The sequence below is a fragment of the Ictidomys tridecemlineatus genome, chromosome 10, assembly GCF_052094955.1.
Source record: "Ictidomys tridecemlineatus isolate mIctTri1 chromosome 10, mIctTri1.hap1, whole genome shotgun sequence".
NCBI lineage: Eukaryota > Metazoa > Chordata > Mammalia > Rodentia > Sciuridae > Ictidomys > Ictidomys tridecemlineatus.
Window position 1 is genome coordinate 133,203,891 of NC_135486.1, and position 26,911 is coordinate 133,230,801.

The 26,911-nt window shown below is 51.4% G+C and overlaps 1 protein-coding gene across 8 annotated transcripts in view; it reads right to left on the minus strand.

Annotated features, from left to right (window-relative positions):
• Positions 1–25,830, minus strand: part of Nde1 (nudE neurodevelopment protein 1) — a 42,623-nt gene extending 16,793 nt beyond the window's left edge. For 6 of the 8 annotated variants that reach the window (XR_013427044.1, XR_005730916.2, XM_021725423.3 and 3 more), the window contains exons 1-8: positions 25,680–25,830; positions 17,795–17,919; positions 16,707–16,860; positions 12,150–12,298; positions 4,931–5,067; positions 2,924–3,103; positions 1,505–1,596; positions 295–446 (exon numbers count right to left, since the gene is read on the minus strand). Coding sequence is in view for 4 of the 8 variants with exons in the window: in XM_021725423.3 (XP_021581098.2) it covers positions 295–446; positions 1,505–1,596; positions 2,924–3,103; positions 4,931–5,067; positions 12,150–12,298; positions 16,707–16,860; positions 17,795–17,919; positions 25,680–25,778 (1,088 nt within the window). In the remaining 4 variants the exon portion in view is untranslated. Of the gene's footprint in view, positions 1–294; positions 447–1,504; positions 1,597–2,923; positions 3,104–4,930; positions 5,068–12,149; positions 12,299–16,706; positions 16,861–17,794; positions 17,920–19,792; positions 19,945–24,918; positions 25,044–25,679 lie in introns of those variants that run through there. The other 2 variants (XR_013427045.1, XR_005730917.2) reach the window with 2 other exon arrangements.
• Between the last annotated feature and the right edge of the window lie 1,081 nt (positions 25,831–26,911).

Sequence of the window (26,911 nt, forward strand, 5' to 3'; positions counted from 1 at the left end):
AGAAAGAAAATCCTCTGAGAGAAGCAGCGCAAGCTCACAGGACAAGGGATCCTCCTAGGACATTCCCAGGGCGTGACCCCACGCTGGGGCTGCAGAATCCAATTATAGCAATGGCCCTCTTTGTGGCCATTTGCTCAAACCAGAGGTCATCTCGTTCAGTCTCAAGGAAAAGGAGGGCAAGGTTCACTGAAATGATCCTACAACTTAGAAGAGGGGGCAATGGGTGGGGTCAGCGTCTCCCACCCGGAGCACACAGGGGCCCACCCTACCTAGAGCACAGCAAAAGGTACTGACCCTTTATCACTCAGAGGTCCGCCGCTGCTGCTGGTCCGTCTGTCCCCGCCGTCTCTGTTCTTGCTCCCCCGCCCTGAGGCAGGGCCGCCTGTCCGGTTTGGGGACTGGTCATACACGAAGTTCCGGCAGGAGGCGAGTTTGGACTCCAGAGCCTGGAGAGAAGCGAGCTTTCATCTCTCAGGGCAGGAACCCCTCTCGCCCACAGAGAAGACGAAACGGTGGTTCCTGAACGGTGCTGCGCTGGAATTCCCAGGGGTGGGCCAGAGGAACCCAAGTAGCTCTAAGACTTAGAACCTCTTGCCCCGAATACCCAGGAGCTTCCTGGAGAATGGCTAACTGCTTTATTGTCCAACTCCACCCATAGGAAACATGAACTCGGCTTCCAGTTAGACACTCTTCTGTTGACCTCATGGAGCCTGCAGAGTGGCAGGAGGGTTCCACAGGGACTTGAACTTGCAGTGGAGAGACCCTGAGGAAACCGAAGGGCAGCGAGAGCTCCTGGCCTCTTTGTATTCTAACTGGGCTAAAAATTCAGAGACCTGCTAATGCAACAGAAAGAGAGGCCCAAGCCACGGCCAAAGGAAGGAGGGGCCAGCTTCCGTGAAGCTGTATCCACCAACACACATGTGCTGCTCAGTGACCAGCCAGCAGGACTGAAGTCACAAGGCCTCTCGGGCACCTTCTTTAAAAATGAAAGAAACAGGGCTGCAGCTGCGGCTCAGTGGTAGAGCACTTGCCTCCCATGCCTGAGGGCCTGGGTTTGATCCTCAGCGCCACATAAAAATAAAGATACTGTGTGTCCCTACAACTAAAAAAAAATAAAAGAAACAACTACCAAGATTCCCTGTGCTATGGCTTAAGCACAATAGAATCCCTCCCTGTAATGAATGTAAAACCTGGAAGGACAAGTTCTTAAGAGGTCCTTTAAACTCCCCGAGAAACCAAGGAGAGAAAGCCATTTACAAATGGCCCTCAGTTTTTTCATAGTAAGAAAAAAAAAATCAGCCTGAATTGAAGGGAAAAACGGTTCAAGGAAAAAAAAAGATACAACCTGGGCGAGGTGAGAGGGAAGGCCGGCTCGGGGCTCGGGGCCTCTGGCAACTGCTACAGGAGATGGACCAGCTCAGGGATGGACCAGCCCCAGGGGAGAGGGCCTGGTGAGACGGGCCCTTTCAGATGTCCCGAGAGTGTCCAGGGGTGAGGGCCTTACCCCTACTTTCCGAAGCAGGTCCCCCACGATGTTGAGGGCTGAAATCCGGGCTGCAGGTGTGAGGGGGGTCCCACTGTTGGAGTGGTCCAGACCTGGGTGTGCAAAGAGAAGTACGTGTCACACACCAGCCTTCACCCGTGTTCTGACACGTCCAGATCTGAGGCAGTGGGGGAGGGGGAAGCGGCTGCCTCCTCTTTGACCAGGGGTAGGCGAGTGACGTGCCGAGACCTGCTGACAACGGACTCTGCTCCTTGTGAAGACCCCACCGAGCATCTGTGGAAACCCTAGGGTTCCACACAGCCAGCCCCGGCACCTGTTCCAGGCAGCTCGCTCTCACATTAGCTGTGTAAATGTGACATTTACACAGGAAGCGAGTCGGAGCACAAAGCGCTCTGCTCTGCGAGACCCCTCCCCAAAGTGGCTCCGTGGACCAGCCGCTCCTGGGTGCTGGTCAGAAATGCAAAGTCACCCAGACCAGCCAAACCCGAGGTGCCCGTGGAGGAGACTCAACGCACCCCCAGGAGTCCTGCTCAGGGTTCCTGGAAGAGAGGGAAAGCGCTCCAGGCAGGGCTCTAGGACCCTCCCCATCTCTTCGTCACCAGGGACAAGCTATGGGCCCTGGAGCCAGCCTGCCTGGTTCCCACCCCAGCTCTGTCGTTGACTCCCGAGGGATGCCAGGCGGCTCTGGGACTCGGGGCCTCGGTCTCCACTCTCTCCAGATGGGGACAGCTCTGATATTAAGGGCCGAGGCGAGTACCGTGAGGCCACACGCAGAGCCCTTCAAGCTCGGGGGCCAGCAGACCTGTCCTTTGGTCCTGGCTGTCTGTGGCCTGATCAGGGTCTCCCAGCTGAGCACTCGGCACGGGGCAGAATTCAAACCTCTGGTTCTGCCGCTCAGCACAGTTTCCTGGGTCCCCTTGGGATGGAGGAGCTGCTGGTCCCACGAGGCTTTGACTTTCGAGCTGGGGGCCTCACTGAGTGGCCCCCGCCAGCCTCAAGCCTACTCTCTTGCTTCAGCTTCCCAAGCTGCTGGGGTCACAGGCCCAGCCCACAAGCTTTGTGTCCACGATGCTTTTCACACTTCTTTATTGGTCATTCAACTGGGGGATTTCATATTTGAAAAGGTCTCTCTCTGGTGAAGAATGGCCACATCTGCGGGACGGAGCCCACTTCCTGTGGCAGGAGTGAGTGGTGGGTGCCCCTCTAGATAGGGTTTCTGTCCTTCACCACGGACCCCGCCACCCCCTACTGCCTCACATCCTGGACACTCCCCTCATCCACCACTGTGCCCTGGCGTGCCCAGTGCCCCAGACTGCCCTGCCGTCCAGCCCGGCCAAGTCCCTTCACCCTGGACCCACCCAGGTTCTCAGTGGGCCAAGCTATGTGAAACCACCACCCTGCGGATCCCCGTTGCCTCACCACGTTTGAACGTCCCCGGTGTGTTTAGGCCGGAGCTGGGTCCTCGATGTGCTACGGGCGTGGACGGCACGGAGCCCGTGGCCTGCACAGCTGTGTCCGTCCTCTCAGCTTCTGCCGAGCTGGGCATGGGCGTCCTGGGCTTCTCCTGCTTCTGCTGCACAGCCAGCTCCTGCCGCAAATCTGTACCAGGAGAAGAATCCAGAAATGGGAGTCCTGCTTTGGAGCGGGGGGTAGGGCGGCCCACAGGGAGAGGGGAGAAAACTCCAGGAGGAAGCCCCAAGTGGAGGGAGACCCTCACGACCCTGCCGAGCAGCTTGGCCAACTATGTGATCTGGTTTCTGAGTTTCAAAAAAAAAAAAAATGTTTAAAACTGTGGTAGCGACACGTTATGGCTTTGATTGTTAAAGAAATTCAACGCAGCAGTGCACCCGGGGTCCTGGAGCAAGGAGGGTGTGCGTTCCCCCAGAAGCACTGCTCCCTCCAATGCCCCGTGACTCCTGAGTGGTCCCAACACTCGGGACATCTTCTCAGCCCTTTTCTTCTGGGTTGTAGCATCTTTCCCCTTTTATATTTAAAACCCTCCGTGTTTCTGGTGCATCACGACCACATACAACAGGGGGAGTCACCGTCACACATTCTACAGGCACACAATGCGACATACACTTTGGTCAATATGGCTCCTCAGTATTTCCCTCCCCTCTGCTCTGCTGGTCTCCCTTCAATTTTCAGGAGATTCCCCCCAACCATTCTTCTCCTTTTTCCTTTTGAATTTGTACCTATGAGAGAAAGTACAAGATCCTTGACTTTCTGAGTTTCACAGAACGCTCTCAAGTTCCATCCATTTTCCTGCACAGGACATTCATTCTTTTTTTATGGCTGAATAAAACTCCATTGTGTATTTATACCACTTTTTTTTTCCATCCATTCATCTAAAACAGGGGATTACATATTTGGAAAGAAGGTCTCTGGTGAGGAATGGCCACATCCGTGTCATGAGCCCACACTCCTTGTGGGAGGAGTGAGCGGTGGCTGCCCCTCTAGACAGGGTTTCTGTCCTTCTCCACAGACCTGGCCACTCCCTACTGCCTCACGTCCTGCTTGGTATCTAACCTTTGTTTCATTTTAACAAATGTCTAACGTTCCATAAACCAGACCTAAGTAATATTTTCAGTCACTTCATGATGCTGTAGCAGTGACTACAGTTGACATTCCTTATCCAGAATGCTGGGACCAGAAGTGCTTCAGATTTTGTAGTTTTTTCCAAATTTGGAAAATATTTACGTAGATTTCACTGGCTGAACATCCCTAATCTGAAAATCTGAAATGGTTCAAAATCTAAAACTTCAGTGGTACTTTTTAAATGTAACAGTTGGGGGTTTTCGTTGTTCTCTTAACTCCCCTACCTACTTACTACATATCAGAAATCAAATCAATCTTATAAACAACTAGGACTTCAAAAAACTCTCGTGTGCCATCTTGGACGCCTCATGAATGCACGCAGTGGCGAGTCCAAAAGCCTTAAGTCAGGAACCGCCACACTCTTGTGGACGAGGTTCAGAGTTCTAAAGCCACATGAAGCCATTCCACCAGGAGGACTTTCCTCCCCATGAAACTCCTGTGCTCCTACTGAGGTCCAAGCCAGCTTGGCTGGGCTCCTGTGGCAATTACAGACGAAGAAGCATCTTTCCTGAAATGAATTCTGCTGCCGAGGCAAAACCCAGAGCAAGGCCCTAATCTGTGAACCCTAAAGCTATTTCTGTGAATACCGAAGGGGGTTACAGATGATCCCTAAATACTGAGGGCAGCTGACAATTCTGAGGTTGGAGAGGGACCAAGGCAAGGGACTGCCCAGGGTGTCCCGGTCCTCTGCCTGGCTAATTGTGTGCAGAGAGGGGGACGGGTCTCCAGGGAAGGCAGCGCTGGGCCAGGCCAGGGGACAGGTCCTGTGAGGGTGGAAGAGAGGACCACACCCGTGAAGTCGCAGGACAAGGCCCAGGCCCTCCTGACCTCTGGCTTCGTCCTTCAGCCGCTGGACGGACTCTAGAAGGTTCTCCTTCTCATCAAGTTCACTTTCCAAGAAGGCATTTCTCTCAATGGCTTGATTCAGGCGCTGCTCAAAGTCTTCCAGAGACATGATCGTGGCTCTAGATAAGAGAAAAGCAAAGCTGTCCAGGAGGGCAAGGGGCAGCGTCCACCGGTACCTACAGACCCAGGAGACACTGCAGGTCAGATATACCTGGGCCCAAGTCCCAGCACTGGGCTTCCTACATGCCTCAGGGACCCAAGCCACAGACCTAGGCAGGTCCCTTAGCTCAGGGGCTCAGGCTGCTGACTGAGGAATGGGAGTCACCCAGGAGCACAGAGGTGAGTCAGGCACTGTGCACACTGCCCCAGCAACCAGCCAGGGCCTCAGCAGAGGACACGACCCACCCAGTCCTTGGTAAGTAGCCAGTTCTGCCTTCTCCTTGAAGTTCACAAAGCAAACTAGTATAGAGAGCTGCCTAATAAACACTGGTGCAATTCAGCAACACTCATTTAAACAGGCAGACGAGACAGCGCAATTACTTTAGAAAGCTCTGAAGGCCCAGCCCAGGCCACCCGCCCTGCCAACAATCCCCGTGAACAGAGAGGACGTCAGCCTGGGGCACAGCAGTGAGGGGGCTGAGAAGGGCCGGAATGGAGGGAAGAGTTTGGCTCTGGCAAGCTTTGGGTCTCCACTTCCTATCGTGTGAAGCGGGCATGGTAGTGAGTCCCCAGTAAGAGCTGGGGGATAAAGGAAGACGAAGAGCACCCGCAGGAGCGCCACACCAAGCGCCAGTGATTTTGTCTTTGCGGTGCTGGGGAAGAGGCCCAGGGCCTCACGCACACTAGGCAAGCGCTCTCCCCCGAGAGACTTTTATTTGTGACCCTGTGTTGGTCTCCAGAGGGCCTCTACCATCCTGCTAACTATAGTCCATGGTGGCTGGAAACACGCTTGGCATGGAACCAGGAACCAACACCAAGCTCCTCCACAGAGGCCTGAGTGTCCTTGTCCCTTTGCCTGCAAAGCAAGCAGGGATTCCTTCCCTCCTTCAACGTCTACCTGGAGTCACACTCGCACCCACCCTGGGAGAGTCTTTGGAAGAAGTGGGATAAATTCTCCAGAAAAGGCTAATTCAAAACAACAAAGGGATCGCACCCAGGAGCACAAGAAGAACAAGTTAAAATGCCCTCAGGATGGCGCCACACGACCATGAACGTGGCACGGCTAGGAATCCTGTGACAACGAACACGCAAGGACACGAGACGCCGCGGAAACACAGACCTGCTGTTCATGGAGCGGAGGACGCGATATCCGGAAGGAGTCGGCTCTCCAGGAGCTCATGACAAACCTGCTACCATTTTCACAAAGATACAGGGCTGGGGCGGAAGACTTGAAAGATCACGTGATAAAGAAACAAGAACGGCTGGAGAGCGGCTGGGGTGTAGCCCCCGGTGAGGCCCCGGGTTCAGTCCTGGGGGAGCTGGCCCTAGCAGGCGGAAGACACGCTACCCTAGAGCCTCGGTGATGAATGACGACAGGCCCTGGTGAGAAGGACAGGCGGCCTGGGGGGACTTCAGGTCCAGAGGTAGAGGCAAAAACAACCATGGCACATGGTCCAGCAGCACCACACACCCTGGGGAAAGATGGCCAGGTCAGGTCTAGGCTTAGGCGGCCGCCTGGAAAAGGGGGTTGGATTCCAAACTCTTGGTGCAGCCCAAGATAAATGCCATTGGCATCAGAAACTTAAACTCAGTATTTGCTCCAAATCGACTATTTGGCTTCTGGAATGACAGAGAACTGAAGACCTCAGCAGCGTTCCTGCCATTTGTGGTCCAAAGTCCGCAGTCTTGTGATGTGCGTGACCAGCAGCACGATGGCACTGATAATACTGGCAAGCCACGTCCTTCAGGTTCACTGTGACTACTGCAGAATTTGCTTTCAAATAAAAGGTCAGCATCCTAATGATAACCCAAGTTAAAACTACCTCCTGGGCTCTATGTGTTGAGACTCTACCTGTCGACTGATCAATTGTGGGTGTATTTACTAGAAGAGTAAAATGTACTAGGATTAATGGCTGGAAGCTGCTACTGCCATGTACTGTTAAGAGGTGGAAGAGAGTTAGAGAGGGAAACGGTTTTCCAGAAAACAACAGAGTTATCAGATAAAAACATGCAGGTGATAAGATCAGTCCATTTTAATTTCTGTGGAAATTTTTGGTGTCTTAACACTTATGTATGAAATAAAATAACTTTTAAGGGTTGTATGTAAATTTAGCTTCTTCTAGTGAGGCCCCCAGTCTTTCAAGCCATCCTTGCCCAAGGTCCCCTCCCCCGGTGGAAGGTGAGTCACTACTTGTACAGGTGTGCAGCATCAGGACAGGAAGAAGGACCACCAATGGTGCTGAAAAGTGCTGTTGCTGCAACAGAATGTCCTGTTTCAACGTTCCTAATAAATCTTCACGTTACAGTTCCTGGGAAACAACAAAGCTTGGCATTCTAGAGATTCATCAGTCCCGTCACGGTGCCTTGGGCTGCTATTTCTTTACTGAGAGAGGAGAGAGGAGGGACAAAGAAAAAAGGAGAAAAAATGCCAGAAGAAAAGCGGCTAAGTGCTTCTGAGTGCAGAAGGCCCCAGGACTGAGCAAGGAGCAGGGCTACCCGGAAGCCAAACAGCCGACGCACCAGTAAAGAGACCGCGGGCAAAGCCGGGGACCAGGGCCAGCTCCCAACACTTCCAACTCATATCAAGTATATAAGAACATCCTGAGAATAATGAAAAGCAAACAACAAAAAAAACCCCACCGACCAACCACCCACAGACAGAGCTGGAGCTGGAGCTCGCTGGAAGATGGCTGCCTAGCACGAGCGAGGCCCTGGTCTGACCCCCAGGACAGTCCAGAGTAAGGGAAATGACATAGTTCTGCAGTAGATGAAAAGAAACTCAAAGACACTTAGGATTCAGAAATCAGCCTGTTTCTCACCTCTTAGGAAGAAATCCTAAGCTTGAAAACTACTGTGAAGCTACTTCTAAAGCAGCCATTCATATGCATCCTGTCATTTCCACCAAATCTCATTGATCAAAGCAAGTCACATGGCCACGCGAGTCAAAGGTAGGGAAGTACATTCCACCCAAGGCAAGGTGTGCTGGAGAGAGGTAGGGAGATCCAGCAGGGATGCTGGGAACCTACGCTGGACCCACCAGGTAGAGAATAACCCAGCAACACCTGCCAAAATCACAAATGCATATATCCTCAGAAACACCAGTTTAGGTCCTGGGACTTTATTCTACAGTCTATATCTGTGAGTAGTCATTCGACACAGCAGTGCTTATCATTGTAAAAGACCAAAAATTCAAGAGTGATATCCATCCACTGGGGACTCGGTAAATAAATTACTATGGCATCCTACCACATGATACCAACTGTCGATAGAATATTACATATGTAATATTCCACTTGGGGGGAAAAGAACAAAGAATGCTGTGTCCTACAACAACAGACCTCCAAGATTCTGAAGATCTACCGATCTATCTCCAAGATTCTCCAATGCGTAACAGCACGAGCACCGCGCTCTTCTATGGGTTAGATAGAGAAAGGAGATAAAAAGTATGTCGATTTTTATTGACTTGAATTTGCATTAAGGGCTGGGGATGTGGCTCAAGCAGTAGCGCGCTCGCCTGGCATGCGTGCGGCCTGGGTTCGATCCTCAGCACCACATATAAACAAAGATGTTATGTCTGCTGAAAACTAGTAAATAAATAAATATTAATTTGCATTAAAAAAAAAAATCAAACTACTCCTTTGCCTATCCTTTCTGAACTGTGTGATGCACTACCTGTGGGGGAGGACCATCAATGGTCCCAATTCCTCTTCCCTCTCTGCACCCACACTCTTTGATGCAGTGTGGCATGTAACTTGCTGTGACCAGCCATACGGGGGTGGAGATGACAGCATGCCAGTAGCTTCCACCAGTCGAATGTGGCTTTGCTTACTACAAAGCCACAGTGCTCAAGTCCCCAGGGTATTGGTGGAGCCATTCACAAATGGTATATTGGACCAAACAGAGAATCCAGAATTTAGACCCCAGGATGCACGGGAGATTAACATAACATCAACTTCAAATCAGGGGGGAAAAAAGACGGGGTGTTCAATAAACAGCACCATAAAAATGGGTTATCCACCTAAAGAAAATAAAGTTCATCCCATATCTTATCCTAGATATAAAAAACAAACTCTAGGTGAATTAAGGCAGTAAATGTAAAAAATCAAACAATAAAAAGGATTTTCTAAAAAGAGAAAGAGAGGAAACAAAGCTATAAAGGGAGATGTAACCGATGACCTGGAAATGGAAAATATTTGTATGGAAAATGATGGACAAAGTCAGACAAAAGATTATTTTGAGCCAGGCACAGTGGCTCATACCTGTAATCCTAGCAGGTCAAGGAGGCTGAGGCAGGAGGATCACAAGTTCAAGGCTAGCCCCAGAAATGTAGCAAGACTCTGTCTCAAGATGAAATATAAAGGGCTGGGAACGTAGCTTAGTGGTTAGGCACCCCAGGGGTTCAATTCCTGGTGCCAAATAAAAAAGATTATTCTGGAAAAAAACAATTTTTCAATGCAGGACAAAAGGTTAGTACCAAAAATGAACAAAGAACTCTTACAAATTGACAAGAAAGGAGGTCCCACTTCTGATAAAAATGAGCCAGTTTGTATCAGACCAAGCCTCCTACAGATTGCAAACTATAAACGCACGGGAAAATGTGCAAAAACAACTATCTGAAGGCACTGGCAGAAGCAGAAGGCAGCAACGCTTGGGAGAAGGGAACAGCACTGGGGACATGACCCATTTCCAAGCCTCAGACCTAAGGCCCCACAGAGAGATGCAGCCTCAGGAGAGAGCCTCGAGCGCTGCCCACTCTCGCCACCTCCCGCGGGTCCCGAAACCGCCTGTGCAGGAGGCATCCAGAGCATCCAGTAAGGGTTTAGAAAACAAACAAAAAACCAAAATAGATTTCAGTTACTGCCCATCAGACGGGAGACAGTTTGGAATGTAAATTCAGCCAAGTTATACTTGAAAAAATAGACCAAAGAACAAGATAATAACAGAAAACTCCACCTAATATGTGAATCACGATGTCCAAAATATTACCCAGAATTGCTAGACTTGTAAAATGCAAGAAAAATGTGATCCAAGTCACGAGAAAAGGCAATCACTAGAAAGCAAACCTGAGACAACCCAGATGTTGGAAACAGCAGAAAAGGATTTTAAAATAGATACTGTAACTATGCTCAAGGATGCACAGGAAGAAATCTCAGTAGGGGAATAGAAATTATATCTATACACATATGAACCAAATGAAAGTTCCTGATGTGAAACATAACACATCTAAAATCGAACATTATTTGATACAGTTTAATAGCAGATTAGAGAAGGGAACTCTGTGAACTTGAAACTAGAATAGTACTGTGCAATTTGAGAAGCCAAGACAAAGAACTTAAAAATCACTCACACACACACACACACACACACACACACACACACACACACACGTTCTCTCCCCTCTCTCTCTCTCTTAGACCTAACAGTATCAAAAAGACATGAGTTTAACTGGTATCACAGAAGAACAGGAGAGAAAGAATGGCAGAGAAAAAAATTTTGAGGAAAGACTGATCAAAGCTAAATTTGGCAAAAGACAAATGTACAGATTAAAGAAACTCAGCAAACCCCCATCAGCCTAAGTACAAATAAAACCTCAGCCAGGAGTGGTGGTGCACACCTATAATCCCAGAGGTTCAGGAGTCTCAGGCAGGAGGATTGCAAGTTCAAGACCAGCCTCAGCAACTTAGTGAGACCCCGTTTCAAAATAAGAAGGGCTCAGGGTGTGGCTCAGTGGTTGAGCACCCTTGGGTTCAATCCCTGGTACCAAAACACACACACACACACACACACACACACAGAGCGAGGTGCCTTCTAGTCCACCCTGAACACCAGGAAACAGAATCTGAGAGCAGCCAGAAGGCAGCACTTGACACTTGGGCAGTAACATAGGAATGATCTCCAACTGTGATCACAAATGGAGGCCAAGACAATGAAATCACCTAGAGGTGCTAGTCGAAAACACAAAACCAAAGACCCGTCGACTCGGAACCCACACCTAGTGAAAACACCCTTCATGGATGAAGGCAAAGATATTTTCGGATAAAAGCTACGCCACCAGAAATCCTAAGGACGTTCTTAAAGCTGGAGGGGCATGGAGTCAGATGGAAACGGCTTCAGGAAGGAAGGAAGAGCACCAAGCACCAGAAATGATAAATATGTGGGAGACTATTTTTCCATCTTCTTAATTTCTTCATATGACTTTTTAAAGCAAAAGTTATAACAATGTAGTATGAATTCCTCAGCACTTCTAGATGTATCAGGTCTATACAACAGATTTGTAGATGCAAAAATGGAAGAGACACAATATTAACTTAAGACTGAAAAACTGGAGATGTGTACAGTCATCCCCAAAGCAACCACTAAAACAACAGAAGGAACTCTGGAAAAATCAAAGGGCTCCGTATCTCAGTAGGAGTGTGGGCTTCATGAATGGGAGCATTTTTCAAAACTAATTGTACACTTGAGATCTGCACATTTCATTGTAATTTACATATAAATTATTTAATTGTACATATTTATAGGGGTACAGAATACTTTTAATATTTTTAAAAAGAGTTTTCTTTAAATGAAAAAGTAATTTAGAGAGAGTAATTATCCCATAAATATTGTGTTCTGCTAAACCACAGAACATCAGTTTAGGGAATACTGTTTTGTTAATGTGTTCCTTTCCTGCCTACCTCAGGACCTTAGCACATGCTCATCCTTCTGCCTGGAATGCTTTTACCCCGCTTCCCTTCCTGGATAACGGCTATTCATGCCTTCAGTCTTGGCCTAAATGGCATTTCCTGTGGGAAGCTTTGCCTGACCATCCCACCAATGGCCAAATTAATTCATTCTATTATAGTCCCCCAGCTCCGGGCCTTCCAGCATTTCTTGCTGTAATTAGTGAGCTCATGCCTGTCTACTGTCCGTTTCCCCCACGAGACCCCAAAGGGCACTGGCTCTGCTCGGTCACTGCCCAGCTCTCTGTGCCTGGTGCCAACGTGCTGGAGTAAAGGGCAGGAGGAAAGCCGCCCTCCTCCCCGTCCTCTCCCTCCCGACGCACCGTTTTGCTCTTTCCAGGTCGTCGTTGGCCTGCTCCAGCTCCCGGATGTACTTCTGCAGCTGATCTCTAATGGCTCTGGTCTGCGCCAGGTCATCCTCTAAGGCGGAGATCTGCCGGTAGCCCTCAGAGTGCTGCAGCTCAAACTTCTCCTAAGGATAAAACCAGAGAGGGTGAGCCACGCCAGTCTGTCTTCCTGGTGCCTCCTTCCAACGCTCCGGGGACAGGAGCTCCCCTGGGAGTGGGCGCTGGTTGCTCTCTGCGTGTCCCACCCGCACCCTTCTTCACGGGGTCTCTCTCCCGCCCATCACCCCCATCTCCTGCCTAGGCTCAGTCAACAGGAGCTCCCTCCAGACTCTGGAATCCTGGGAGTGACAGAAGACCGTGGGGACAGGTGGCAGGCATGTCCTGACCTAGTGCTCCAGCCACATGCCAAGTGCTTCCCGCTCCCTCCCACCTCCCACCCCCCCACAGCATGTGGTACCTGCCCACTCCCAAACCTGGTCCCTACAGCCCCCAACCATTTAAGGTGTCCATGGACAGAGGAAGCCTCGCCCAACGTGCATCCTGCACCACCGAGCAGGGGGGACCACAGGTGCTTGTGCATCAGGATTAGAGGAGGGCATCGGGCAAGCAGTGTGACAACGTCCTTTGACAGTCCCCTATAGCACAGGGGAAGTTACGGGAAACTTTTGGGCAAGGAGGGCGGGAGATCAGGAAATGGAAGGAAAACAATCACTAAGTACCAGAGGAAGCTTGGAGTGACTGGCTGGTACTTTCCAAAGTCAGGGAATCACGGGTGGCGTCTCAGGGACTGGCTGTGGCCCACGTGGAGCAGTTTACATGTACTGCGTGTTGATCTCAGTGCCAGCCTGAGATATGGGGACTGAGGCTCAGTTACACAGCCAGCCCAAACCCACTGGCCGCAGACGACCCAGTCAAGACTGAGCCCGCCACTTGAGCTGGTGGTGTTAAGACGACCCTAGCCAGACACGGTGGCAGATGCCCGTGATCCAGCGACTTGGGAGGCCAAAGCAGAGGGTCACACATTCTCAGCCAGACTCAGCTACTCAGTGAGACCCCGTCTCTAAATAAAAAGCTCAGGGTAGAGGGTCCCGAGTTCAATCCCCAGGACCAAACACGGTGACACTCAGCAGCCCTAAGCCACTTCATTCCAGGTCACCGACGTGCCGACCACGTTTTCTCCTACTTTTGCTCGTCTTTCAAGTTCCTTTCTGCATCAACACAGCCTTCCCACACTTGTTTCTGTATTTTATTTACGTATTTGATTTTGTGGTGCCAGGGATCAGCCCAGTCCCCCATGTTAGGCACCCTCAGCCCCACCCCCTTCCTGGATTCCACAAACACATGAGAGAAGACACGTCCCACAAGAAAGGCCCAAGGTCCACTGGGAAAGTTGAAAACAAAGGCCAGCTTCTCCTCCACTCGGTCCAGCACACAGAGCTGTTGCTAGACAGGGTCCGGATGCGCTGGGGGGTGACGTCATGGTGCTCGGGCCACAGAACAGCCGGTTATTCACAGGGTGGTGACAGGAGGGCATTCCATACCCTCGCGCGGGCCGCAGGGGTCCCTCTGCTGCTCCATCCCTGGCTGTGAGCAGAGTGGCCTGGCCAGTTCCCAGGTGGGGATCTGACCGCCCTGCACCCTCTGCTTGGAGCCGTCCGTCTCTAAGCAAGCCGGGGTCCCAGGTCACCACCGCGACTCCACTGCAGGTTCCGAGAGGATGCAGGGAGCGGACTTCTCTACCCCCCAGATTCAGATGGTGTCCTCTGAACTGCGGACATGGCAAGCTGTCCTGTCTTCTTGCGCCTTCACTTGGGGCTGATCAGAAGGAGCCGTCAGCTGACGGGGCCTCAATAGCTGCTCTGTCTGATTCCTGCCAGGCGCAGCTTCAGCGCCATGAATGGGCCACTTGTCCAGAAGCCCGTCGCGAGAGCGTGTCTCTTAGGTGATGGACAGATGCGTACTGGGGGCAGCGCACTCGTCCTCGGAGGTATCTGTTTCCTCCCTGGGAAGCTGTGCTAAAGAGGGCTTCTGCAGGCTCAGGTTAAAGCAGCTGATTACTCAGAAACCAAGGGACACTCAGCCTCCAGGGAGTCCCGCGCTCTCCAAACCACAGGGCGGCCTGCAATCCTTCACTCTGTGTAGCTTTTGTCCCCAAGTCCTCTCCAAATTAAGAACCAAGGCCACGGGCAGAGGTCAGGCTGTCACAGGAGGGAGGGAGGTGGCCCCGGTGCAACCCAAACAGACCCCCGACACTTGGCCCTGGGCACTGGAGGCAGAGGACGGGCAGGTGGGGCTCAGCTCCCTGCTGGTGTGGGCGGACGCAGGCCTGGCGTGGCCGGCTCCACTGCTTCTCAGGGGAAGTCAGAGATCCACATTTTTCTACACACCTTAGATTGGGATGTTAAATATTTTTTAAAAACCTAAAAATAGACATTTTACCCTTGAGAGGGAAAACTGTAAACAAACATCTGAAGTCTGGTTAATGCGAAGCCGGCCGCAGAACTCAGGGGAAGATGTGCACAATCTGCAGCTGACTTTGAAATGCATCCGAAAATAAGCTGGCAGGGGGGGCAGACACAGAGGAGGCAGGATGGCAAGGCCACGGGAGAGACCAGGAGGCAGACACGCAGGTGTCCCCTGGAGAGGTCTCCCCTTGCCGGGTTCTTGGAACCTTTCAAGGTAAATGCTGGGAAAAAGTAAAGGGTCCAGCAAACATCCAGGGCCCGGACGGACCTGTGCGTCGATGGCCAGCCTGGGCTCTCGGTCTACTGCACCAAGTGGGGACTTCACTGTTTAGCCTCCAAGGTCTTGGGGCCTTTCCGGTCCCTTCTCTGAATCCCCAGGGCATGTGCTGGTCTTGCTCTTTCCCATGCACAGGAAGGCCAGGGTTCCAACTGCTACTCACCCTGTCCTCTCTGACACAGGTCCCAGGAACTTCTCTCACACACTCCAGCCCCTAAGCACATCGCTGGCTGCACACGGAGACAGACAGACACACACCGCCCCCCTTCCAACCCCAGCTGAAGTCCCTCTCAGCTCCACATGAAGCCTTCTGCAACCCACATAGACCTTCCTCATAGAAGCTCTCACAGCAGAACAATGGGACAGAGCGCCATCTCCCTAACTGCCTGACGTGCCATGCAAGTAGGATTAGGTCAGAATGAACCCCACTATTAGGTATGCCTAGAATGCACTCAAAAAAAAATTTAAAAAGAAAAAAGTTTTTAAGTTGTAGATGGGCACAATACTTTATTTATTTATGTGGTGCTGAGGATTGAACCCAGTGCCTCACGCGTGCAAGACAAGTGCTCTACCACTGAGCCACAACCCCAGCCCCTAATAAAAACTTTAAAAAAATGTTTTAAAATGTGTTTGGAGAGAGAGAAGCGGACAGACACGTACAGACATGTCAGGGCCCTGCCCCCAAATCACTGAGAAGTGGAATCTCAGAATGGTGGAGCAGAGCTGGGGTAGACAGGATGGGACTGCCCAGGTCTGCCAGGCATTAATGAAGCCGGCTTGGTGGTCCTGACTGGCAGCCAGGCTGAGAGCCCCCGACGGTCATCTGCTAAGTTCTACAGAATGCACAGGAGGCATCATCACCGTCAGAGCAGGGGCTCCCCGGGCTCAGCCACATCTGGAGAGAATTTTGGCTGTTTCAACCCCAGAGATAAGGAGATGCCCGCTGGTACGCGCTGGAGGGAGGCCAGGGTGCCCTTAGACACCCACAATGCACCTCGTGGCTCACACATCCAGACGGCAGCTCCCCTTCTCCACAGGGACACCTCCGAGGCATTCAGCCATGCCCAGACTTCAGATGTCTGCGACCCTGTGTGCAGGTGTTTATCTCACACACACACCCCTAGGATGAGGTTTAACTCATCCCCTTTAAGAAATTAATAACAGTAAAGTAGAATAATTATAACAATAAAGCAGAATAAAAGTTACTCAAAACTATTGTTTTTGTCTGGAATTTTCCATATAATACATTCTGAGGTAACTAAAACCATGGAAAGTGAAACTGCAGATAGGGGGTGACCGCAGGGTCTGCACTGGGAAACGTCCCCTCACACTCTAACAAGGTACCCGTTCCGCAGGCCTCTGCCCACTAACGACACCCGTGAGCCGCAGGTGACCAAGAAGTACTAGAAACGTGTGACTGGGGCATCGAGGGCTGTGTTCCCATTAACTCCCATTTCAACAGCCACCTGTAGCTAGGGTTACCATCCTGGTCAGCACAACCCTGGGCCTCATGATCATCAGCAACTCTAGTGACCATCCAACATCCACAAAGAGCTCCCTGCCATGTGCCCTGGGAAAACAGCCCAGAGCTCCAGGAAAGGCCTTGGGACACGGGTGTGACTTACTTCCCATAGAGCTCCATCCAACAGGGACACAAAGTGCACTGACCACCCCTCCCCCAGGACTGCAGGAGAGGGACCTGGTCTTGGCCCACACCCCCCAGCGCCCCTCCTCCAGCCTGCCCTTGCTGCAGGCCTGCCCCTGCCTGAGCACACCTCGCCCAGCCCTCACCTTGACTGTCTCCAGCTCCAAGCGAAGGCGGTTGTTCTCTGACAACAGGTCCCGGTTCCTGGACTCGATCTGTTGCAGCTGTGTCTCCAACTCAGCTTCATATTCTCGGCTTCCCTCTTGGAATTCTCGAAGTTCCTCCTGCGTATTCTCTGCCCTGCAGCAGAATCGCCCAAAGTCAAATGATGATTTATTGAGCACCTAGTATGTGCTGCACTGTGCCCGTCACTGCAGGACACGGATCACCTCTTCACTGACAGTACTTCCATTTTACACACAAGATGTGGTTTACACAAGATGAGTAACTTGTCTAACCATCACACAAGAAATCAAACAGAATTAGGAACTAACTCCCATGTACCTGACTCAAAGCCATTTCTTAACAAACTCACCATTCGCTCAGTCAGTCAGCATATACCAACAGGTAGCAAGTATACTTGGGATTTTGTATCCTCTGCAGATCTATTTCATACATGTATCTCCACCATAGGCCTGACCCAGCCCATCCCAAAAGTCTGTCCGGCTTCTCAATCCTTAAAATTCAAAAGACTTGTTCCCTTCAAAACCAAACCTGAATAAACTTTAAATCAAACTAAGAATAAAGGAATGAGAGGGACTGGAACAAGACCTCACGTGGAGATCCTAAGAGTCCAACAAGGACAAGCACTGGACTCACACACACAGCTCCAGACGTGCCCACTGGAGCATTGGCTTCCGATTTTAAAATCTGCCAACAACCTGTTTTGTTAGGCACAGGGGAAAGTTCTTTTCTAAAAACCCCATTTATAACTGAGTGCAGCGGCATCCAGGAACTGGCTGTGGGTCACAGCGGCCCGAGTTTCCACCCTCGCAGGTGGCGGGGCGGTTAGGCACAGCCCTGCAGCAGATCCCAGCTCTGCTCCTCGCTGGCCGTGACCCTGGGCAGGAGGCTGCCTTCCCCGAGGCTCTCTTCATCTATAAAACAGGCGACAGCGGCTCCTTCAGGGGGCCTTCTGAGTGTGAGGTGGGCCCTTCACGGGGCAGGTGCATGACGGGCCAGCAATGAGAACGCTCCCAGGAGCAGGAGGCCAGCTGGGCTCTGCAGGACTCACCTCTGCTTGTAGGTCATTGCCAGATCTTTCCAGTAGCTCGCTTCTTCCTCCTCGGAGCCAAAAGTCTTTCCCGAGTCTTCCATGGTAGAAACGGGGAAGGGATCACACTTCCTGGGGCATGGTGTCTAGGAGAGAAGGTTTCAAAGTGACGGCCCGTATTTGGGTCATCTTTAACAACAATGACAAATTCTTGAAGTTGATTCTGGATTAAGTGATAAAATATTGCTCCCAAACAGAAACTAAACCCAAGCAAAAAACAGCCCAGCTGTCACATTCCACGGGTTAAGATTGATGTATGTCACTCCACGAATCTTTACTGAGCACCTACGATAGGACCCAGATAGCCACACACAGTGTCCGCAAGACCCCCGCTTCCCCTCAGGGGGCCGTGTACGTGGAGGAGATGTAAGGTGCCATCCGTGGTGAGTGTAAGAACACATGCACAGGACACCGTCACGTGACGCGGACGTCTATGTAGAGCACATGTTGTGTGTTTGGACACACACAGGATCAGAGAAACCTCCACCACAGTGAAAATGAGAAGCGTTTCTGCAGTGACCAGGATGCTTGGGGAGGGAGTCCCCAACTCAACCTGAGTTAGGAGGGGGACCTCCCGGGACAAGTGACGCCTGAGCAGCAGGTGAAAGAATATGAAGGTGCAGGAGGAAAAGACACGAAACAGAAGGAGAGAAAGTCTGTTTCGGGGCACTGAGGAAGTCAGGGAGGCTGAGGTTGAGGTTGGAGGCCAGGAGGATTAAAACAGAGGAGCTAAACCAGTGGGCCTTTCTGACCTGTTAAGACACCCAGGGGCAGCTCTCTCTGCTTCCTGCTGCCATGATTGGCATCACTCTCCTCCACCATGCCCCCGCCCCCACGATGCTCTGCCTCACCTCAGGCCCAGGACAATGGAGTCGGTCAACCACAGGCTGAACCTCTGAAACTGGAGCCCCCAAATAAACTTTCCCTCCTCTTCTAAAAAGGGCAGCAGCAGCAGCAGCAGCCAGGCAGGGTGGTGCACACCTGTGATCCCAGAGACCTGGGAGGCTGGGGCAGGAGGATCACAAGTTTAAGGCCAGCCTCAGCAACTTAGTGAGAGCTTGTCTCAAAATAAGAAATAAAGGGCTGTGGATGTAGCTCAGTGGTTGGCAGAGCACTCTGGGTTCAATCCCTAGTGTCACCAGGAAAAGAAAAAGGAAAGAAATATCAGGAACCAGCGCAGTGGTGCACGCTGTAATCCCAGCAATTTGGGAGGCTGAGGCAGGAGGATTGCTTGGGCCTAGTTTGAAGTCACCAGGACAGACAGCATGGTGAGATCTCATCTCAAAAAATAAGCAACTTTTTTTTAAAACCAGGATCCCAGGACTTATTACATTTGGGCGGGGGGGGGGGGGGATGGAGGTATCTCCTGGGTCTAGCTCTGGCCACAGGTACCTCAACTATCCCCATCACCAAAGATGGAAAGTACCAGGAGGAGAACACTGGGTGGGTGGGTTGGGGGGGGACAAACCCCGACTGGGGTATTTCGGGTTTGACTCGTCCAGGACACAGTTAGATGCAACAGCGGACCCGAAACTCAGCGCTGAACTCAGCCGACAGTACAGCTGGTTCTCCCCTTCTTCTTGGGACAGAATCCTCAGAGTCTCACGTGGACCACGTGTGGCACTTGGGGATGCCAATGCTGGAAAGGCGGGCAGAGAAAGGAAAGAGAGAGGAGAACCAAGGAGGAGGAACTGTCCCAGGAGAGGACAGTGCAAGGGGACATTCCATAGCAACCAGGACACAACAGAGAAGCAGATAAGAGCTGGAAAATATCCAGGACACTGAGGGACATGCTGGTCACAGCGGCCTGAGCCTGAGTTTCCACGCTGTGCAAAAGAGAAGGAAGCGGAGCACAGGAGAGCGAGCCTGGCAGGTGACAGCAGGTGACAGCAGGTGGGGCATGGAGTCAGGGGACCGAGGAGCTGGAGGAGGGCTCGGGCTGCTCCAATCTCCACCAACCTGGGCTAATGGCTTGTCAGCTCCCTGGGGCTAGACCTCCTCTTTCTCTGATGTCACAGCCCATCTTCTGAGTTGGAGGCCTTGAGCTTGCCAAAAGTTAGAGTCCACTTATGATGTGATCAAGGTCCTTCCCTCCCTCGGGCTCCTAGGGGTCCACCCCGCTGCAGACAGAACCCACAAGCTGAATCTTTGGTTAAACACACAAACCATTAGGCTCTTCTCTCTCCCTCCTAATTTTTAACCCTTCCATAATTCAGAGAGAACATACCACTTCCTCCCCACTCCATCCCGACGGGGAAGTGTCTGAGAGCTCGATCCAGGTGACAGGTATGGCCAGAGTGGCTGATGGACAGATTTTTTCCCAGCCACTCATCCTTCCCGCCATCTTGCTGTGACCGTGCCCCAGAATTCCTCTGGGGAACGCACCCCACTCTTACTGCATGTGGTTCGTGGACTCGATATCATTCTCTGGCTCTGGGAGACAACCTAGTCCTCTGGCATCAGTGACTGGCACGGGGATGGCTAGACCCAGGTGAGCACTGTCACTACTGTGACATTGACTAGTACATGAGCTGGGCCCAACCCAGGCTTGAGCCAATGAAAGAGGGACCGGACCCAGTGGTTGAACCAATGGCTGGCACGGTGGCTGGACACAGCCAAGGACGGACGGGCTGCGCCACAGGAGCCATGGAGGGCCTGCCTTCCACACAGCTCCCCAGGAGGAGACGCTTCCCACCGGGGTTGGTCAATAGTAAGTGGCAAGCTCAGGGCGGCCAGTGCACATCTGGCCGTCACCGTGGAGAGCCAGGCTGATGAGAGTACTGATGCCACCCCTGCACTCCGTCTCAGAAGATTTAAAGACAGGACAATCAGTTCCCTGTGGGTTGGCTCTCTGCCACAGACAAGACCTAATCAATATATGGAGAGAACATTCTTATTGCTCAAAGTAAAAACAGGTAGAGCATTGATGAAAGAGTAAAGGGTAGAGGGTGGCTTGGCTCAGATCCTCAGCCAGTCGCTGACTTGGCCAGGTGCAGTGGCTCACACCTGTGATCCTAGCAGCTCAGGAGGCTGAGGCAGGAGGACAGCAAATCAAAGCCAGCCTCAGCAACTTAGCAAGACCCTGACTTATTTTAATGCTAGGGACATAACTCTGGGGTAAAGCACCCCTGGGTTCAATCTCCAGTACCAAAAAAAAAAAAAAAGAGTAATTGACATAGTAAGAAGGTGTAAATCCAGACTGAACACTCTCTGCTCCAGCTTAAGTTCAAAGGAGCCCAGTTCTCATCTAACATGTAGTTACCAAACCAGTTCCATAACCTCAAGAGCACAGAGCTCATGCATCTATAGATGAGCGCCATGTGCCCATTAACACACTGGTGACCCATGGAGGCCAGTCTCAGCTATGTGGCATAGAAGACAGCACACAATTGGGTGAGGTAGTACCTACCACAGACTAACTATTCTGACTGTTCAGAAAAAAATCACTCACAAGATCCCAGGTGACCAGTCCCCTGCTTACTTCTCTAAACATCTCCTACCTCTTATTGGTTTTGTCCCAAGTACACTGTCTTCACTCTTGCCTGAACACACCACGTTTGCTCCCACCACAGGGCCTCTGCACTTGCTCTTCCCTTGGCCTGGAATGTTTTTGCCCCCAAGTCTCTGTCCAGCAGGCTTCCTTCTTGCCATTCAGCTCTCCAGTGAAATGTTGTCCACAAAGAGACCACATTTAAATACTCTATCAACACTCCCCTCCAACTTTCACTAAGCTACTAACCTCTGCTGCATCTTATTTCATCACTTTTGAGTTTTGTTTATCTTCTCCATGAGAATGTCAGTTCTTGTACAGCAAGTTTTTTCATCCCCAGTGCCTACAACAGTGTCTGCATTCAGTGAATGGGAACCAGGGAGAGATGGAGACTGATAACTGGGAAGGGCTGTGAGCAGAAGGAAAGGCAGCAAGCAGGGGCCTGAGGGAGGAGAGAGGCGCTGAAGCTTGCTCACACCTGTAAACCCCAGACGCTATCAGAGAACCTAACCCACTCTCCCCAGGTGCAGCTGGGAATGGTAACGAGAAGTGGCTGGAGAAGATGCAGCATGGGAAACCCGCCCACCCAGGGTCACGTGATGAGCAGTAGCCCACGCAGTTACTGGAGTTCAGAGGCTCCTCCTGCATGCTTACAAGCCAGTTTTAGAAAAGGGCTTCTTAAGACCTTTATCTTGGCCAATGAGGCTTAAAATTGAATCTTCTGGAGAGGATGTGAGATGTATTTGGAAGTGATGTGATGGTGAGTGGGTGAGTCTAATTATAAACGGGCCAGAGAGAAGGGTCCAGCCTTGACCTTCAGGGACTGATGAGAAACCACACAGACCCCGGACTACCTCAGAGCCTGCACAATCCTGTATGTCAACTAAAGGACAAGGGGCACAGGAATGGATTTCAACCCAAACCCCACGCATTCTAAAAGCAATAGTTAGGGAAGAGGAATAAAAATTCTGAATAAGTGGGAAGAAGTCTAGTGTAAAGAAGCAACCTTCAAAATATATATGTGTGTGTGTGTGTGTGTGTGTATCTATACACACACACCAGGGATTGAGCCCAGGGGTGCTTAAACACTGAGCCACATACCCAGCCCTTTTTGAGACAGAGCTCCAGTAAGTTGCTTAGGACCTTGCTAAATTGCTGAGGCTGGCCTTGAACTTGTGATGCTCCTGCTTAAAAATATATTTCCTTTTGCCATTTGGAATCTGGCTTGGAAAGTCCTATGGCTCTGCTCTCTGCCACAGAAAGCAGGCTTGGTGACTCACGAAGGCTCTCTCCTTCCAGGATTATCTACTGACTTTTTACCTTGGCCTTCTACTTGCTGTGGCCTGGGCATTTAACAAACTCCTTTCAAAGGACACTAGCCGCCTCAGGCTGTTCTGCCCTAAGAGGTAGGCAGCAGCTGAAACGGATGGTAGAGCAGGAACATAGCACGCGTTGGCCATCTTTCAAGGGGCAAGTTAGTGGTAGAAGCAACCAGAACCAAGTCCAAGGCCTTGCAGGAGTTGCAGACACACTGACTGGAGGTCAGATTCCCTCATTTCATTTGGCCTATGCTCCTTTTAAAGACACTACAGAAGGCAGGTGTTGGTTCATACTGGTCTCAGCATACACAGCTCTGTACCTTCTATCTTTTTGGGGGGCTGGGGGGGTACTGGAGATTGAACTCAGGGGCACTTAATCACTGAGCCACATCCCCAGCCCTGTTTTGTGATTTATTTAGGGACAGGGTCTGAGTTATTTGGCATCTCATTTTTGCTGAAGCTGGCCTTGAATTTGTGATCCTGTCTCAGCCCCACAAGCCGGCGGGGATTACAGGCATGCGCCATTGCACCCAGCTTGTAACTTCTATCTTAAAAGTGGATACTACACTTACTTCACCTGTGTGCAGATCTTCCTGTCAACATGTCCAGAAGCTCTGTGGACCAATCTGATGGGGACCTCAAATATACATGCAGCATGCAAAAAACAAACTAGGATCCAGGGGTACAGAAACTGTTTGGCATCACTTAGTACTCTACCTCCTATAAAAATTCTATAAAAATTCATTTCAGCATTTTTTGCATGATTAAATGGAACAGGAATGTCTCAAAACACACTGGAGACACACACCTCTTATTTCAAAACTCTGGAAAAAATAAAGTGGTCCCTCTTGGCTTTCCTCCGAGCAAAGAAAGCACAGCTGATCAGGATCAATACACAGGTAGAAACCATCAGAAATTAACTGGCTGCCCTTCTCCACCCAAATCCCACCTCCTTCCCCATCAAAACAAATGCAAGATCTGAGGGAAAAGGGAGGGAAGAGAGAGAAGCTGGCAGGTGTTCACACATGCACCAAGAGCCTTTTACCACGCAGGCTTTGCACTTTGCAGAAGTGACATCACTGGGGCAAAAATCAGTGAGGAGTCAGCAAGCCTGGTGTCTCTTTGTGCCTTCAAGGTCTATAATGATCTACCTACAAAAGTACTGAAGCATGCAAGGACAGGTGCTCAGGGATACACCCTGTCATTCACTAACATGGAAAACTGGAGAAACCTAAGTGTCAGCAGAAGACTGATGGAAAACTGCAGTTGTTGAGAATTACATGTACGCATACGGAAGAAAGCTCCTGGTGTGTTGAAAGAGGGTCGTTCTTGTTTATCTTCCTCTCTCTGCCACACGGTTAGAAAAGGGTCTGGAAGGAAGTGCCAGGGTAGGGGTAGAGCAGGCACCAAGATAACTACTTGTACCTGGCACACTTCTTTACTCTAGACTTTTACAGTAAGCATGTCATTTTTGAAATTTTAAAAAACTTATGCTAGGGGGAAAAATAGCTATTGTTCCAGGATAATTTTACTCTTTTGAACCAAGATGCCAGGGAATTTTTCCTACTGTCTTCCCCTCCTCTATTCCTTTTAATCACTTCTTGAACGCCTGCCTACTATGTGCACTGCTGGGAGAGGCCCACAAAGCAGTACTAGCTGCAGGGACAAACTTTCTGGGCACTGGCAGGATTAAGTTAGGAAACTGTCTTGCAAAGGAAGGGAGTGTAATCTTTCTGAGTTCACAAGTTCTAAGGCAAAGAATACATTTCGGAAACAAAAACAAAGTCCTAACAGAGTAAGCCAAGTTAGGATACTATTATCCAAAATGGGATAAAATACACAGTTCAGAGACCCGTAAGGCTTCAAGGGCACAGATCATCAGCATCTAATGATCACAAAAGACGAGCTGAGAGGAAAGATTAAGTTTCAAAACCGGTGAGATACCAGCGAGGTAGGGGGAGGGGCAAGGGTGGTCAGATAACAAGAGGCTCTGGGAGTAGCGGGGTATTCAATTACGCTTCAAAGCACCCTACTCAAGTCCTAAAACGCCATCCTAGCCCAGAATACATTGAAACAAAACCAGACTAGAAAATGACAAACCTGGGCACAGCACACGCTGCCAGGGCCCTTTCTTTAGAAAGGAAGTCAAAAGGGGCCTCGGGCTAAAAGTAGAAAGAAAGAGGCACAACCTGGTACGAACCCTGGACAAAGAAGACTGGGGCGCTCGGGCTCTCGGGAGGCCAAGAACCTGAGATGACTTAGAGAAGATAAAGTACCTGCCCCAAAGCAGTGTCCAGGTGCTGGCGGGGTTTCCCAGGACCTCGGGGAGGCGGGTAAGCCCAGCCAGCATTCAAGCTGCGGGATAAGCGTTTTTCACCCTTTATTCAATCCTGCCCCAAAGTGCTGTCCCGAGAAATCCGAACCGCCCCGCTGCAGAGAAAAGCGGGTGGAAAGAGACTGCTCCAAGGGAGGGAGGTGCCAAGGAGGGGGTGGTTTTTGGAAGGAAGCCTGCGCTCGGGGTGAAAATGGGGTGGGGACATGGGCACGAAGGCGGAGGTGGCGCTGGGAGTGAAGGAATGAGGGGGACCAGGGGCCCGCAGGAGAAGCAGGGGCGGGAACGGGAGGGAGGCGGGATGGAGGGGCGGAAAAGAGACGAGGGGCGTCTAGGAAGGAGGGAAGAGCGGTAGGGCCGGGCTGGGGAACCAGGAGGGCGAGGTGACCCAGGAAGTCCCCAGGGCGGGCAGGGCAGCAGGGCTGGAGAGACCAGCGCAGAAAGCGGAACGAGGTTGGCCACCCGAGGAGCCGGGCGCGAGGGGCACGCGGTGGCCGGGCGGAAAGTTAGGCAGTGGGGCTCCGGGAAGGCGCGGTGCTCCGGAGCCCGCGGAGCCCGGGCAGCGGGAGAGGGCGCGCAGGGTCCCTGCAAGGCGGCGGTGGGGTGCGGTCCCGCGGGCGCGGGCGGGCGCCGGGCGGGGCCGGAGTGTGGCGGCGCCGGCCCCGGGGCGGCCCTCACCCCGACCCGGCCGCAGCTCCCACTTACCGGGCTCAGGCGCCGAAGACCCGGCGGCCCGGGCGGCGAGGGTGGCGCGGCCCGGGTCCTCGGATCTCCGCCCCGGCGCTCGCGGCCGGCGCCGCCCATTGGCTGCCGCGCCACGGGTCCGCGTCCGGCTCGGCCAATCAGCGCCGAGCAGCGCGGTTTGGAAACTTTTTTCCCAGGCCCGGGCGCGGCGGGGCCACGCGGCGGCTGCCCTGCGCGGGAGGGGCCGGCTGCTGGGCGGCGACTGGCCAGCCGCGGAGAAGGGGCCGGCTGCCCTCCCCAGCACCCGGGGACGGGCTTGTCCTCGCGGGCCACGCGCTTCAGGAAAATACGCCGGCCTCTTGCACACCGACCGCCTTCCCCTTCTTCCCCTTCCCCCCAATCTGAAAGAAGGGCAAAGACCCAGGCCCGCCGAGGCCACCAGTGTTCCGTGTCCTTTCCAGTCCTTTCCACCCAGAATAGAATCGTCAACTTCATTGTTTGCTTCAGAGGCAGCCCAAGAGCTTGACTTTGAATCCTAGCTCTGCCCCTTGCTAGCGGTGTGCGCTTGTGCAAGTTAGTTAACTACGCTCTCAATTTCTTCTGTAGAGGGAGGTTAAGAGAACTAAGGCAGTTAGCATTTGTAAAACGTTTAGGTCAGTCCGCTTTGCACATAGTATGTACAATATACGTATTTGTTAAATGACTGGGGTTTTTGTAGAATTATCATGTATCTCAGGCACACTAACTTCTTGACAAGCTTTTTTTTTTTCTTTAACTCTCGTGACAGGTTAATTGTTCACTAACAAATATTAATCAAGCAATTTTATGTACTAGGTACTCTTAGAGCACGATGAACAAATCAGACAAGTGCTTATATTTTTAAAAGAGAAAGGCATTAAACCAGTAAGCGAATAAAATAATTTCGGGTGTCATGATAAGTTATGAATAAAACAAAGTTGTGATAGAAAAGGGATAAGCGGGGTCATTTCAGATAAAATGGTCAGGAGAAGCCACTTTAAGGATGTGATGATGGAGCTGAGTCTTCCCGCCTCCCCATGATGAGAACCACAGGAAAACACTTTCATTGTACTTATTTTAAAAGATGAGAAGACAAAGGTGCGGGAAGTTAAAGGAGTTGCCCAAGATTCTACAATTAGTAACTAACAAATCAGCATTCAAAACTGGCTCTCTTTGATTCTGTTTGATTTTTCACCATAAACTAGAGGCAAAGAATCCCTCCTGCCTCCCTGCTA